The 16,318-nt window shown below is 37.6% G+C and overlaps 1 protein-coding gene across 2 annotated transcripts in view; it reads left to right on the forward strand.

The window, feature by feature from the left end:
* The first annotated feature begins 5,026 nt into the window (after window positions 1–5,026).
* Window positions 5,027–16,318, forward strand: part of tnmd (tenomodulin) — a 56,566-nt gene continuing 45,274 nt past the window's right edge. For both annotated transcript variants that reach the window (XM_088431642.1, XM_088431643.1), the window contains exons 1-2: window positions 5,027–5,127; window positions 8,169–8,303. In XM_088431642.1, the coding sequence (XP_088287768.1) occupies window positions 5,080–5,127; window positions 8,169–8,303 (183 nt within the window). In that variant the 5' untranslated portion in view covers window positions 5,027–5,079. The remainder of the gene's footprint in view (window positions 5,128–8,168; window positions 8,304–16,318) is intronic.

Here is a 16,318-nt window from a genome sequence, read left to right on the forward strand (position 1 = left end):
CGGGGTCAAACTGAATCAAATGATTAAAAGATATTAGTAAAATATATGAGGTGTTAGAAATGTTAAAGTAGCCAGAGTGTGAAGTCAGTGGGAACTCCTAATATTTCTTCATTTCGCTTATTCCAAAAGAGGGAAAATGTGGGTGTTAAGACACTAAAAATGTGAAAAGAAGAATATTTCCTGTAAAAGTATATATTGAGTGTTTTACCATTATAAGTAATATTCTTTTTCTTAATTACACGTGTGTGAGAACTAATGGCATGAGATTTGTGCAATTATAATAGTCATTCGAGTGTTATAGTGATGACAGTGTGGCTTGTTTAAATTGCTAAATCTTAAAAAAAAAATGTAACAAATTGTGGTCAAAGAGCATCCACACACTATCAACTCCACTTTATCACAAGATGGCAAAGGTAAGAGAGACAAGTGCTTAACTCATACGCTGAAATAATGATGTCTATCATAAATCCTTTTTTGACAAGTTGGAGCAATACCTTGGGAACCTATGTGAGTGTTTTTCACTTTTGAAGCGGTATGTCATCACAAGGTGTCAGAACTTCATTTGAAGAGCCAAACGGCAACTGGGAAAAAAAAAAAAAGCACAGTGTAAACTTCCTGCACAAAAGCACTTTGTTGCCCACCTTCAAGCACGCATAAGGGAAAATCCTCAACAATGACAATCAGAGTCTCAAACCATCTTTGTCTGGACCTCGACGGGAAAGGTGGCATTTCAGGTCGAGGCCATTCCACTCCACCTCGGCTTCCTCTTTAATAAAAACCTGAGGAGGCGTAGCTGTGTGGAGGCAGGAAGCGGATGATTAAATCACACAGGATTACTTGTCATATTTGACCTGAATGGACCCAGAGGAGATAGGCCGCAGGTGGAGAACACATAACATTCTCAGCCCCGCTCAGGCTGTGTCTGTTTTTTAAATTTATACATACCTTTTGTTCATGCAAATCATCTTGTCATTTATTTTCCCCCCCATCTTGTAGTGAAGGGCCATTAATGAATGTGGATAGGTGGGCTTCTTTTCTTTTGGAGTGACAGAAACTGTCTGAAAAGGAACTTTTTTTTTTCCAGATGGTCACAGTGAGACAGAAAAATACATACCTTTGTTCTAGAAAGCAGCATCTGCTTGAAGAACTACTACTTGGAGAAGAGCCTTTGCGCTCTTTTTGAATGAGAGAAAAAAAAAAGCTCAATGGGTTGCACGACTGGTGACTCAATCAGTTTCAGGCAAATACTGCAGGTAAAAATTCCAGGCAAAGGTCCTGTAGAATTTTCCATAAGTAAAGACAATCACAACTATTTTTTACAAAGCTTGTAAGAGATATTTACTTGAGTAAAATCTTGGAATAATTTCAAAAGTTTCAATAATAAAGGGTTCTATTTTGTAGTAATTCTCAACCTTCACCAGGTTGGATGGCAGATGTCTTGCAAAGCCATGTTCAGGTCTCTCAATGGGACTCAAGTCTGGGCTCTGGCCAGGACACTCCAGGATATTCACAATGGTTCTAAAGCCAATTCTTTGAGATCTTGGCCGTGTGTTTTGTGTCATTCTGCTGGAAAATGAACCTTTCCCCCAATCTGAGGTCAAGAGTATTGGACGCTTTCTGCTTTTGAAAAACATCCCCATAGCATGATGCTGCCACCACCAGGCTTTACCATAAGAATAATATTGGCCTGGTGATGAGAAATCACAGATATGATCACACAGAACATCACAAATACACAATGGCACCCCCTGAAGCTCCCAGAAGAGGATGGAAAGACTCAAAAACCCATCTGGGCAAAATAAGAAGGGACAGCAGGTGGGTAAAGCTCAACAGGTTGCACTAGATGCGGGAACTTATATAGGCAGGTGTGTGTGTCTTTCCAAATGTCCAGTCAACTGAATTTACTGCAGGTGGACTCAATTTAAGCTATAGAAACAACTCAAGGATGATCAATACATGTAATCACAAGTGATCAATCAAACAAGTGAAATCAAAAATTGATTTCTGTATAGATAGATAGATAGATAGATAGATAGATAGATAGATAGATAGATAGATAGATAGATAGATAGAAAATTACAAAACAATGTAAAAATATATATATTTTCATATTCGCCATCAAGGACCACCCACTGAGTAGCTATGCCTCTGATGTTAGTGGTGATTAAAATTGTGAATGTTTAAAGAGTCATTTTCAGTTATTTTTGTTTTGTTATTATTTTTGATGCGTGACAATTTAAAATATGACCAGGTATTGCCTGTAGAGTTAATAAATGATGAACTCTACAGTTTAGTCTTCCAAAGGCAAAGGAGTTCCCTGGATGCTCAACACTGCTGCTGACACATACCCTAAAAGAGGAGCGACTTGATTTACCAAAGCAAAATGTCACAGCAATTGGGAAGATTTATATCAATGGGAAAGAGCTGACGAGGTCCCACCACTATCAGATCTTGACAGCTACGATATAGGCTCAAAGAAGGTCTGCTAAATGGTTTTCAGCTTGACCATTTCTCCTAAGGCTGGTCATCCTCAGAATTGACCCAGCATTCTTTCATCACTTTTCTAAATTGAATGTGAAGCAAAACTAATGTAAAACACCACTTTTATTGACTTTGAAAACACTTCATCACAGTGTGTGTTTTGTTTTTTGTTTTTTTGTATTCCAGACAGATAGCTTACATAATGTATGTATTTATAATGCAACCAACAATTCTTGTTACAGAATACATGAGACATTTAAATTACTCTCAAATATTTAAAAATTAGGGTAAAATATTGTATATTTTTTGGGAACTAAAAAAAACATGGCTTGATTGTCAATGAAGGGGCATGACTTCAAAAGGGTAAGGGTCATGGCTAAAGAATAAAGCACAAAAAGTGGATATTTTGCACACGTTGCTTTCTAGCTAAATAGACATCATAAATATGGTTTAGTATTGTTGTATTATACTATTATACTAGGCTTGGCTGTGCTGTGGAGGTCGACTGTTCCACTGTCGGGACAAAATCACACTGCTCCTCCTGAATCTGAGGTTCTGACGGACCCTCCTCTCCCACACTCCTGAATAGACCTTACCGGGGAGGCTGATGAGTGTGATCCTTCTGTACTTGGAACACACCCTCCAGTCCCCCATTTGCCACTAAGGAGTTTTTGACCCCCTCGGTGACTTCAGCCCCAGAGATAGAAGAGCCTACCTCGGAGTTTCCACACTCTGCTTCCACAAGGCAAGTTGTGTCAGTGGAATTGAGGAGGTCTTCAAAGTATTCTGTTATTTAGATGTAAAGTCACATTATTCCACAACAGGGATTATTTTATTATCATTTTTTTATGTATCTTTTAAATACATGAATCTGAACTCTGGCTGTTTATAGTGTAATTATTATACAAAGACAAGCAGAAGATGTTTTTTTTAATCCACATAGTGTGTAATTTCTCCATCAGAGGACTATTCAAGATATTTCACTTTTGAAAGGAATGCAGCCAATTGGGAAATTGGTATTTTTGTGCACCAAGAAATCATCCTTTGTTGCCAAAGAAAAGTAAATGTAGGCATTACCAGATGTGATTAATTATAAAGAGGGATTTTTTGTCTTTGCTTAGTGTGAATGCTGTTTTCTCACAGTGTTATTACCTAAGAAGGAAATTTACAGGAAGCTGCAGGTGCCAAGACAGTCTATCATATCAAGTCAAGAAACCAAGTCCTACCCATGACATTCATCATAGATCATCAATGTCACAAGGTCTCAAGGCTTATGTGCTCCTGAAGCAATCATAAAATGTACGTTTTTATAAACACCTCTTTTCTGGTTGAAAAGAAAAAAAAAGGAAAAACAGTGCAATCACACCTTTTGTTGGGTCTCAATGGCATTTTCAATGGTGCATAGTACAGATGAGACAAATAACTGGATGTCAGCGGCTGACATTATAAAACGCGCCAAGAGCTGAATTAAGTTTTAGGGTGGCATTATTTCAAGAGCTTGAATCGCTTATTCAGTCGTCCCCTGTAGGCCTTTAAAATCGGTTCAATACTTATTGCATTTTGAAAAAAGAAAAAAAAATCATTACCGCAAGACTGAAGACACTGCTTCGTTAAAAGAAAAAAGACAGTGGAACGTGATGGTCGTTGTAATTTTCAGCGGTAGCATTATCAAAATACGTGTGTGTGTGTGTGTGTGTGGGTGTGGGGGGGGGGGGGGGCAATAAAACACTTTAAATGTTGGTGAGCTCAAATCTCAAAAGATTCGTCTGCCTTCGAATCATAATGGCTGTCGCTAAACATCACTGGCATGAATCCATGGACAAAGCTCCATTATTTGTAGTAAATAAAGATCTGTGCTTATAAATCAACAGCGGTTGGCAACTCTTTTCCACTGATGTGCCTACTCCCTGCGAAATATATTTTTGAGCCAAGTACCAGCGCAAAATATTTTTGGTTAAAAAAAAAAAAACATTCACACAGAGTACTGTGCCATCTGTGTCTAAACTTTAGGACTGCACTTGTAGTGATATCTCATGGTGTATTTTATTCATCAACCCCAGAATATAGAGCATAAATTTTCATTCTTGCTCACCTGTTGGAAAATTCTGTCAGTAATGACAATGTGTATACTGTATATATATATATATATATATATATATATATATATATATATATATATATATATATATATATATATATATATATATATAAAATGAGTGTTAATTGCATAGTAGTAGGCCTAAAGTGACATGAGAAAAAAAAAAGAAATTAAAGCCCCTTTGGATCATATAGCGCATATCAAGGATATCAGATAAATGCTCAACGGGCTTGCCAGAGGATAATGCTTTATTTTCATCTTCTTTGTGAGTAATTTGTTCACCAGAGGCTATTGGTAGTGTTCCACCTTTGAAAGGGAGCCCTCTGCCTTGACTTTTAATGGCTATCACAAATGTTGCAGTAATTCCACTCCGTCAAAGAAACTTCCCTCCCCTCCCAAATTGGAGCAAAGGAATGAGGCTGTGACTCTTTTGCTTGTTTTTTTTTTTTTCCCCCTCAGCAAAAGCGGATCGGAACGCATTCCTTCTGCAGGCTTGCATCATGGAGGCTCGCAGCCAGTCCAGCAGCCAACAGGTTCTCATTAATGATGTGAGTATTTTTTTTTTGTTAGTTATTTTGGGATATTGTGTGGGGAATGTATTGCATTGGGTATTGACTGTTATACTTGTGGTATTTTTTAAGAAAATATTGTGTTGTATTTGAAATGAAGAAAAGGTGAGCACCTGCGAAACGATCAAACAAATTAAATTAAAAAAATTAAATAAAAAAAAATAAAAAAAAAACAAATTAAAATGTTGATGGCAGTAGAAGTTCATTAAAAAGCGAGAGCGAGAGAATGTGTGCTCTTTGAAAAAAAAGTGAAGGCTGCACATCTGAATAAGAAATGCGCCTCGGTCTCTTGCTGAGTGCTTTGAGTTTTGTCAGAATTGAAATTTGTCCATCTTATTTCACTTTTTTTTATGGCTTGCTTTCACTTGAAACTTCTATTTGCTTTATATCGCGAATATCCTTGTGCCTCTGCCTTTATTATTGAGCAGGAGGGAAGATGGGATTTTTGGCTGTGAAATACCTTGCTCTTTTCACCTGTAGCAGACTTTTTGCACAATAGAGTAACCTTGAAGCCATATTAATATTTATGCATATAACAAAGACTTGCTTCACATCAGATTCAAATCACAAATAGGATGAATAAGTGATGGGGCTGGCTGATTATCATCCCAAATGTATACATAGGGGTTTGAATGTGTCTTGGTGTGATAAACTGCCATCTCGACTTGCTGCTTTTGCCGTTTCCCTGAACAAGCGCTCGCACTTTGCACGCGGACAGCGGGGGGCCACAGGCGCTATTCTCCTCAAAGCTCCCGCCTTATTCTCAAGTCCAAAACCAAGCGGGGGGGGGCCACGCATTCTCACACCGCTCAGTCGGACGCCACCGTTGCCATTTTTGCATCTCTGCTCTGGAGCCCCACTTTTCATCCTGATTCCGAAACGGCAGACGGCGAAGTTTCCACTCGGCTCAAGTTGCCGGAGCTTACGCAAGGTGCCCCACGGGAGCCGTATTCTCCCCAGCATGCCCGGAGGACACTTTGAAGTGCCTCACGTTTTATGGTCACTGTCAGTGACGTGTCACATGCGTGGAATTCATTAATGGCAAATACATTCATGGTCCTACCAAAGTCAAGCACTTCAAAAACTCGATTCGTATTCAAAGCTGCTCACCTTGCTACTGTTTTTTCAAACAATCAAGATGGTAGTATAGCAAATGAAATGGTACATCTTTATACAGTGTCAGACAAAATGATTTGACGCATTTGTAGGTTTACTAAGAGACAAAGGTAAGAATTGAAAAAGTGTTAAAAATATGTTTCATTAGGTCTTGAAAATTAAATTAGTCAAATGGGATCCGTTATTGTCTACACACTATTGAAGTCGATTTTCGTTTCAATGCAGTAGCTCTCAAACAGGATCAGGTCGACCAAGTTTGAAGTGCAAATGAATGCTTATTGTGTTGCAGTTACAGATTTGTTTATTTTGATCAACATTTCCATAATGAAAGCGTGATGTTCACAAGTCCAATTCATGGCATCAACTGAAAAAGAAACAAAAAATAATACAAAAAGACTATACAAAAAATAAACAAAAAGGCATTATATGAAAAAAAAACGCGTTATATGTACTTTTTGAAAATAAAAACACTTTTGTTTCTTTACATGATTTATCTTTTATTAAACCTACAAATATGTTATGTCATTTTGACTGACCCTGTATAGACAAAACAGTACCCGAGATTCAACAAAATCTATTGACTGTAAATATATATATATATATATATATATATATATATATATATATATATATATATATATATATATATATATATATATATATATATATATCTATATATATATATATATATATATATATATATATATATATATATATATATATATATATATATATATTATATATATGAATGTTCATTTTTAACATTTTACAGTGCCCCACAAAAAAGCTATCTTTAAAAAAAAATCAATAAAAAACTAGTGCATTAAATACAATAAATGTACAAAAACTGTTTGTGTTTTCTGTAATATATGTGTAGAGTGATTTTCCCCCCTCCCTGAAAATGATGGTCAAATTTTAAACTTGTCCACCTTCAGAATTTTTCAATTTTTTTTCTACAGTAATAAACCATGGTGATTTTGATTTTGTGTCTTTTTTTTTTATGCATGGGTGTGTGTTTAATCAAAAGAAGTCAGCAGGTTGTCCAGTCTACCGCGGCCAAGCAGTCACAATACAAAAGTGCAAATGAGCTTTCATTTTCTCCCTACAAAAAGTCTGCAGGAACAAAAGCTTGACTTTATTAATTTGTGCCGTCAAGCTCAGGGAATTGCTGACAGCGGGCAGATTAAAATTAAATTTGAGGCGGAAAAAATGAAAGAAATTAATAATTGTAACCTTTCCGCGGAACTTGTTGCGGCCCCCTCGTCCCTACGCTCTGCTCAGGGAGGGCTTCGGTAGTTCAGTCATCAGGAGTTTTTAATGGTGGATAAATCCTGTAGAATGCCACAGTCAAAAAGGTCATTTCTTGTTTTAATGTAAATGTGAGGAAAAAGAAGGCAGAAAAAAAGATGATACTCTGCAACTTTAATGCTACACTGTGACGCTAAAACTCCAGATTGTAGCTTCTTATCTTAGCTATTTGTTTTTGGACAAGGGTGTCGGAAGACCGGCTTTTGAACTGTAAGCTTGATTTGTTTTAAGAACTTAACTAACAGTAACCGAGCTTCTCACATCATCTAAAAATGCTGCCAAGAACAGGTGCTATCTGCTGAGCAGAAAGCCATTACCAATCTATTGCTCAGCAGAATTTCAGTGAGAACATCTAATCTGATATTTTTCTGATGTGAGGTGAGAAAATCATCATTCGCTGTACTCGAGCGATGTCTAAAACTGCGAGTTTGGTATGTCTATCAAAACATAATATGTCATTTTACTACCTGACCATGATAGTGACCTAATATTCTTTTTCATCATCTGCTCTTGACTCAATAAAACTGACAAAAAAAAAGAAAAACTAAAAAAAAAAAAAAAAAAAGCACTACTCTTGTCAATCTGATTAATTGCAGGTTGAGGGGGCTAAAGAGAAGCGGGCCAAGTATCGCATCTACCAGCGCGTGGCCCTGATTCTGGCATTTGTCTTCCTCCTTTTGGGCCTCTGTGTTTTCAGCTTGGCATATCTGTGGAGCCCCACGCTGGGAAAAGTAAGATGCTTTTTACATTACAGTAGCAGTCCAAAGTTTGGAAACTGACAAACTAAAGCAAGCCAAACACATGAAGAAGTCGAGAAACTCAAAATATTACCACATTGACTTGAAAGACATTCCAGGACATTTTATCCACATCATAAAGCTGACTGAGAAAATACTAACACCAAGAGCTGTTAATATGGACAAGAGGTTCCTCCTGTGAGAGATTTTCTGTTTTGATGAACACTATTGTTAAATAATGTAATAAATAATTGTTGATGGCTTAAGTGTTAAAGTACAAATCGGGGGGGAGCACAGAATTAGAAGGTGTTTCCAAACTTATGACTGGTACGGCACAAAACAAAATAAACCAAGTGTTTCTCAAGACTTTTTTAATGTGTGTATATATATATTTGGAACTACTTTTGTTGTTGGAACTCTGGTCATGTTTTATTCAGCAACTTCAGATGATAGATCGTACAACGTTTGTTTTATTTCTCTCTGATCTGCTGCAAAATTGCATCACATGATGAAAAAACTGAGTATATTATAAATATGCACCTGGGATTTAGAGTGCGGAATCATTCCAAAAACATCAAAATATTTCTTTGGGATTGAATGAGTTAATGTCCTGTGTATGGCTGTGTTGGGTACGCCCATGTACGTAGCTGACATGGAGCTAACTCCAAGTCTGCAGTGGATACGTGAAAGCAATATGATTGTCACTACATTTGGGAAATGTCAAGATGAAAGTAAGATGAAAAAAGCCTGTTTCCATTACAGCAAAATCACACAGGTTGCATCAAAGCAAAACTCCATAAGTACTGTGCACACTGTATTTATGCAATCTTGTGAAGGTTTCGCTGGTGAAAATTTCAGCCTGTTGCATTTATCTACTTTTTGATCACGCTGTCAACGTCTTCTTCCAATGGAACAAGCTGACCAGAGCGCCGGCAGCAAGATGCGGAGCCCTTGGCAATGCAATCGGGATAAACTCTTGTCCTGGCAATTCATCTTCTAAAATCCAATCCAATCACGCTTGATGGAGAACATTTTCACTCGGCTGCTTTCCCCCTCCAGAATTCCCAAGGCGCCAGAAAAAACGTATTTACCCAAACTAAAAAGGAAAACAAATCAATAATCTGACATCCAAAAAATGTGTGCTACATTGTAAGCACACTTGAAGGGAAAATAATTGAAAGTAAACGGTAGTTAAAGGCCGGCTAGAACATGAACACATTTTAAATGCCGTTGAAGGTCCTCACTTAATGCCCTTCTCCGAATACAACATCATTATTTCAAAGACACTTTTAATCAACATAGAGATGCAAAAGTCACCTCGAAGCTCAAATTAAATCAGCCCCTTCTTTTACTTCTAGTGTCGACGGTGTTGTCCATGTTACCTGTTTTCAACGTATGAATCACCTTTGGGCAATTTACTTTGTCCTTGTTACATTTTTCATGCTGCCGGTAGACCAGTCATTATTTCCACTTTAATAAGCTGTGATCATTCTCACAAGGCACCAAATGCGTTGATGGCAGAGAACCCCAGGTTTTGCTTTAATGGGGTCTTTGGGGGAAGGGATCATTCTCTGGCCTCCTCATCAATCGAGCGACATGGAGCCAATTTAGGGAGAAGCACCAGCGCGTTCCATCTGATGGACAGGTGCTTCTCAATCCCCCTGCAAGCCACTGCGGAGGCCATTCCAGATTTACAACCAGACAGACAGATGGATGGACAGAAAACATATCCTGCCAGATGAAGTTTTAGTGCAAGACTGCAGTAGTCAGCACCTCGTTTGCTGGGCAATTGGGAGATGACAATAGCTGGCCTCGCTTTGACTTGACGGCTAATGGCTAACTGCAGTATAGTATAGCTTTAACTATAGTATAGCTACTGTAATTTTACTCATCAGTTGTCAGGTCAATATAGCTTTTCGAAGGTCAATATAGCTTTTCAAGGATCAATAGCCAGACTAGCTTTGTCTTGACAGCTAACATTAGCTATGCTATATTGACTTTGAGAATGACAGCTAATGACTAACATTCGCTAATATGTAGCGATCATTCCCTAAAACTTTACTGTCGCTTAATGCTAGCTGACAAGTTCATATAGCTTTTCTAGCTTTTCTTGTTTTGACAGAAGGTAACTTAATAGACTAACTAAACCCATCTACAACTATTCAATTTTGTTGCTCATGTCCTCAGAAATGTACCATATTTTCCAGATGATAAGCCACACCAGTATATAAACTGCAGCAGCAAAAATTGAGCTACAAAACTATTTTGTCACGGATAGGCCGCATTGGACTATAAGCCGCAGGTCATTACACATAATATTTACGCCGAAAGATGTTATCCATCCATCTATCCATCTATCAATCAAGCATATATTAAATGTACACGTCACAAACCTTTGTACAAGAGTTTATTCAAATTAGACATAACGTTTCTATTTTTAATATTACATCTTTTAAGCCATTAATTCACACCTTTTCATTAAAGATAAGGTGTCATAGAACAGATAAAGGCATTTGCTTGATTTTCTCCTGGTGGCCAAATGTTGGGCAAGTTACTTCAAAACTAATGCATTATTTACTACTTATTACTCTCATTCCAAAGTAATTCGTTACATTATAATATTACTGTATTTGAAATGTAAGTCATTACACCTCTATTGCATTGCTTTTACATTACTCTCACCAAGATGAATGACCTTAAACTAAACTTAAGCAAACTCACATGCTCAAAATTACTTATAACTTGTAAATGATACCAAGATCGCTGGAAATGTAAAATAAAAACGACCTAAACAAAGTTCTCTGCATACCAGCAACACACTAGCACCATCTCAAGCCAACCAAATGAATTACATTAACCAAATAAACTATATTCATATTATCACTGCTTCAAATAATATGATACGTTTAAAGGGTTTTAGAAGCATTTTTGGGGCTATGTAATGCCTTGTAATGTGTGTTACTGTCATGTGTACCGAGTAAAATATTACTCAATTTTTGTGTGTAATGCCTCACACTACCTCATTACAGCAAAAAGTAATGCATTATAGTAATTACATTACTTTTGTAATGCATTACTCCCAACACTCACAAAAGCAGATAAGCCGCACTGGACTATAAGCAGCAGGGCTCAAATCACGAGACAAAAGTTGTAGCTTTTAATCTGAAAAATACAGTCGTTAATACTTACAGTCTATATCATGTACTTTACAGACAAATTAACATTCAAGGGTCACGCTTGACCCAAACTAATTCGAGGTGTGTTCACACTTGATGGTATTGGTTTGCTTAAAACAAGCCTGAATGCAATCTCTTTAATCATGTTGTTTGTTTGATCAATTGTGAACAAGCAAACCAAGAATGCTTCAGGGCCCAAACGTGAGCACTTTTCAGGTCTCTTCTGCTCCAACACACACACACCAAAAACAGGATGTGCATTGGGACACAAGCAGTGCTTCTTCGAGTGGCCAGTATGCAACAAAACAACGCACCAACACTTCGCAATTTTAGCCTCGGGCATACCGAACTTTTTACAATGTACCAGGAGTTCACGTGGGCTCATGGTAACCTCCCTTGTTACATTTATCTCTTGCACTTTGTGTTACTCATACAAGTCATTTTCTAATTTGTGTACACCAAATTAAAAAAAAAAAAAAAAATCTGCAGGGCGATAATGCAATTATTGTAGGCTATGGCACAATTAGCAATGGCAGCTATCATCTAACCAAAATGTTGACATCTTGCGATTATGTATTCTTTATTATTTATTCATCTCCTAATGTGTTGGCCAATACAGTGTGCACCCTATATTTGTGAGGTATTTTCTACATGACATTTTTGTTGCCTTAACTCTGCTCTTTTAAAGACTTGAATCAGTTGAAAAAAAAAAAACATTCCACTGGAAGAATCCAGTTCCTACAAAATGAAGTTTCCATCCATCAGCCCCAAAAACCTGAAGGCTTTCTAACTATGCAGCTAGTGTGTTTTGCATATCTGTTCAAAATCACAAATCATAGAGATGAATAATGCCATGCTCCTGTCATAGTTGTGTGTTCATTTGTGCCTTTGTCTAAGTCAAAAAGAGCAGAAATCAATTCAGACATCTGATGTCATGACGCTCTCCGCCAACACAACAGCATTCCTGTTGTGTCCATACAAGTAAATAAAAGTGTGTCCATAAAAAAAAAAAAAAAAAAATCAGCCTATAATATTATATAGCCAAGCAAATGACAAGTTGACAAACTGACAACAACTCAAAATTGTCTACAGGAGCTTTAGATATTAAAAACTAACATGTATCATGTTCTAAATTGCATGTGTTGAGTTGAAGTCTGTCTGAGCTCATTTTGAGTGGGAGACAAGGTCCACCTTGGACTGATTGCCGGTCAATAATATGCCACATAAAGACGAACAACAAATCCACATGATCAACAAAAGTCTAACCACAGTGTTGTAAAAAAAAAAAAAAAAAAAAAAATCAATAAGTGAATGAATAATGGCAAACATTCTATACATGTAATATCCAGGTAATTTGCCACATGGGAGATCCATATCACGACATTTGCAGCAGCTCACCTAGACAACGGGTTGTTATGCACCCTTGGCATTGTATGTCGAAACCCAGGCTGGTAATTTGCTTGGTGCGTTGTATCTCAATATGACAGAACAACCACCTGGGATCTTTTTTTAATTACCTGCAAACATATGTTGTTACACAAGATTCCGCCATCTTTCCTCTGCCAGTGTGTGTGTGTGTGTACGCATGTCAGGCTGGTGCACTTTCCGTTGCATCAGTGTGCATTGTGTATGCATTCTCTTTTGGCTTACGGCGAATTTTCTGTTTGCTATGTGCTCATTATTGTTCTGGGCCGCAAGTCTCGCTAGGGGATTTTGCCTCCTTGTAAATTCATCCTATCTTATTACTGGTTTGCATCAGCACCCTTTGAAAATGGCTACTGAGAACGGTGAAAAGAAAGTGAGAAAATTTGACTGAAATCTCGATAAATGGCCAATCAAAATGATGAAGTGTGTTTGTATATTGAAAAAAAAAAAAACAGAGCACAAACCAGTGCAAGCGTCATAGCTGCTCTTGGCAAATTTAGCACTGATTTTTTTGGCCACCAAAAGTTTTTTGCCAGAAATGGTCAGTAAATTCATTTTTGGTTTTTGGCCGAAAGACAATTAAAACAGAAACAAGACATACCAACCAACAAGCATCTGTCTAAATTCCGCAGGAAAACAAAAGGAGGGAGGGGCGTCGCTTAGTAGGAAACTATTGTGATCATTTCAGCAGGTTGAGAAAAGAGCCCTGCCAAAAATCTACTTCCTTACTGGGAAAACGGGCAAGCTAAAAGACCTACTAAGGAAGACAAGCATCACGTCACACACCAATGGCATGTTGTAGAGTCCTATTTGTAATAAAATCACCAAATAATACAAGCGCTTCAATGCAACAGCCATGCAGCATGCTTTTACTTTGAAGTTTGTCTTCACAACGTTTGAGACTGCATTTGCCAGCTTGTTATTATTGTTGTCGAAGCAGAGAGCTACAAACATCACATACAACCATTTAAAAAAGAATAGGGGTGCCTAAAAACCGCTAATCAATTAGACTGTCGTTGTATGATAAGGCACAAGTCTCCAACATTAGCGCTATCAGCTAATTGAGTACTCAATAGTGGTAAACAATTGGTGCATTCAAAGTCAATCAGACATTTCAAGCTCTCAGAAAAACGTCTGGTCAACTATGCAACGCAAATGTCTAAATAGAATGTGTTCTATTAATCTAGCTATAGCTTACATATAAAGAAGAATCAAGACGAATGGGGGATGAAATTACTTTGATAATTTACTGATTTACAATAAATGGTCCATCTAGAAGCTTATATTTACCACTGGGGGGGATTAGTGTTTTAGTTTTTGTCCAAATGTGCCCCCCCCCCATCCTAAACCGTGTTCCTAATATTATCTTATTGTTGTGCAATACTTTCCAAATTGAGATCATTAGTAAATATATATTCCAATACATCAAGTCGGGTTTCTGAATTATCCATAAGTGTGAGTGTGATTGCTTGCTCTTCTGGTGGCAACGAGTCCAGGGTGAACCCTACCTCTCACCCAATGTCCACTGTCACCATTCTCCACCACACCTGCAACCATAATATAATGAGGACATACAAATAGAATTGATGCGCTGCACTTAAGCTTTATTTATATCTTGAGTACTAGAATCTTTGAAATTGCTTGTGAAAACATGCATTCAGTTTTAAAATCCTCATTCTGACACACCCTGGTAAAATGCTATAAATACACAGATATTAAAATAGTGGGCTGGATAGTCTTCATTTCAGGTGGTGTAAATAAGTTAAAAAAAATATGATGAATAATAATGAGCGGGGACAAGCATTTCAAATGAACGTTTTCATATCAGATGTGATAAATCCTGTGCTATTTTTAATTTATGAACCACTTTAAAGAGGATTATCTGCAGACGGACAGGCAGGCTGGGACTAATTGCAAACCTGTGGATGAACCTTGAATGGCTCACAGGTGTTGCTGGGTTGTATGACAGACACACACACACACAGAAAAATTCTCAGAAATACACAAATGTGAGGACACCTCACCGTTATTCAAATGAAAATTGTATTACTCATCCTGTCCCAAGCTAGCTGTAAGTTTATCCCTGATGGCTTCTCAAAGTCCTTGTTGGATCACCTGGCGCAATGAGTGTTGCTTCTCCACCCGTCACACATAAGGTCTCTCCGGGCTTGAACGCATCCGACTTGTTTCATTTATTTATTTATTGTAAGCTGCGTCCCTTTCACACACTTTGCTGTCCAGGTGTCAACATGTAACCGGTGCTTGGGGAGGTCATTTGAAGTGAATCTTTCCGTATTTTGCCATGTTTGTTTACCCAGTCAGAGTGAAGGAAGTCATTGACATTCATAAAGGGTTCTGTGGATTTGACGTGCTCTTTCTCTGGGTACTGCAGTGTCTTCAACCAAACCCGAAATGTATATAAGGTTAAACGAAGACTGGAGGAATCACTGATTAATTTTGAAAGCAATATCAAGGTGATGTGCTAACAATATAATGATAAATTCATCAAATTAATCGGTAAAACATTGTCAAACAGAAGTTTTTCATTGTTAGGTACAGAAGGTGTTTCGTGAAATAAAATGCACGCTACAGAAACTTGCTCAACACCAGAATACAAGACAAATCTAGTCAAAGTAACCCATGGCCACTGACCGCTAACTCCATTTTGTATACTGTGATTGAAGGCACATCCAATTAAATCTAAGAAGCACAATGACATAAAAATCCCCTAGTTCTTCACAATTTTAAATGGTGCATTTTACAGGGGACATCTTGTTTTTTTTTCAATAATATGTTTATTACAGCTCCACTATTCTAAACATTGCAATCTGATTAATATCTAGTTGGTTAAAAATGAGAAGCAAAATCCACCTGTTTTTATCCATTCATGGGGCAGCCATTGTGCTACTTGCAGTCGACGTTCTTTTGTTCTTTCTTTTTTTTTTTTTTTTTTTGGGGGGGGGGGGGGGGGGGGGGGGCGTTCCTGTGGCAGATCAAAGGATCGTTATCCAACAAGTGGCTTCGTCATTTAAATTTCTTTAACAGAAAACAATTGGCCTTCGGCTGTCAGGGGGAATTATCTTATTTTATCATGTCAATTACTAACATTAAATTAAAACATTGTCCATCCTGTCCATTGCAGACGCCATCAGTTGCAGGGTGTTTTATTTTATCAAATAGCTTTGCTATTGCTCGCTACATTTGCATCATCGTTGCCATCCCTATGCCAGACTGCACTCGCAACTGGGTGCTTTGAACTTATGTAGTAGGCTAAACTCGAGCTGCTTCTGTGGTAAGAAAACAGCTTCTCTAAAAACGCATATTATTTTCCCTTTAAACATAGATTCCATTGGGGCATTTTTAAAGTGTACCATTCATGGCACTAACAACTCTCACATGCTGTCTTAT

Source organism: Hippichthys cyanospilos, chromosome 13 (genome assembly GCF_059441005.1).
Source record: "Hippichthys cyanospilos isolate Australia breed blue-spotted pipefish chromosome 13, RoL_Hcya_1.0, whole genome shotgun sequence".
Lineage (NCBI taxonomy): Eukaryota > Metazoa > Chordata > Actinopteri > Syngnathiformes > Syngnathidae > Hippichthys > Hippichthys cyanospilos.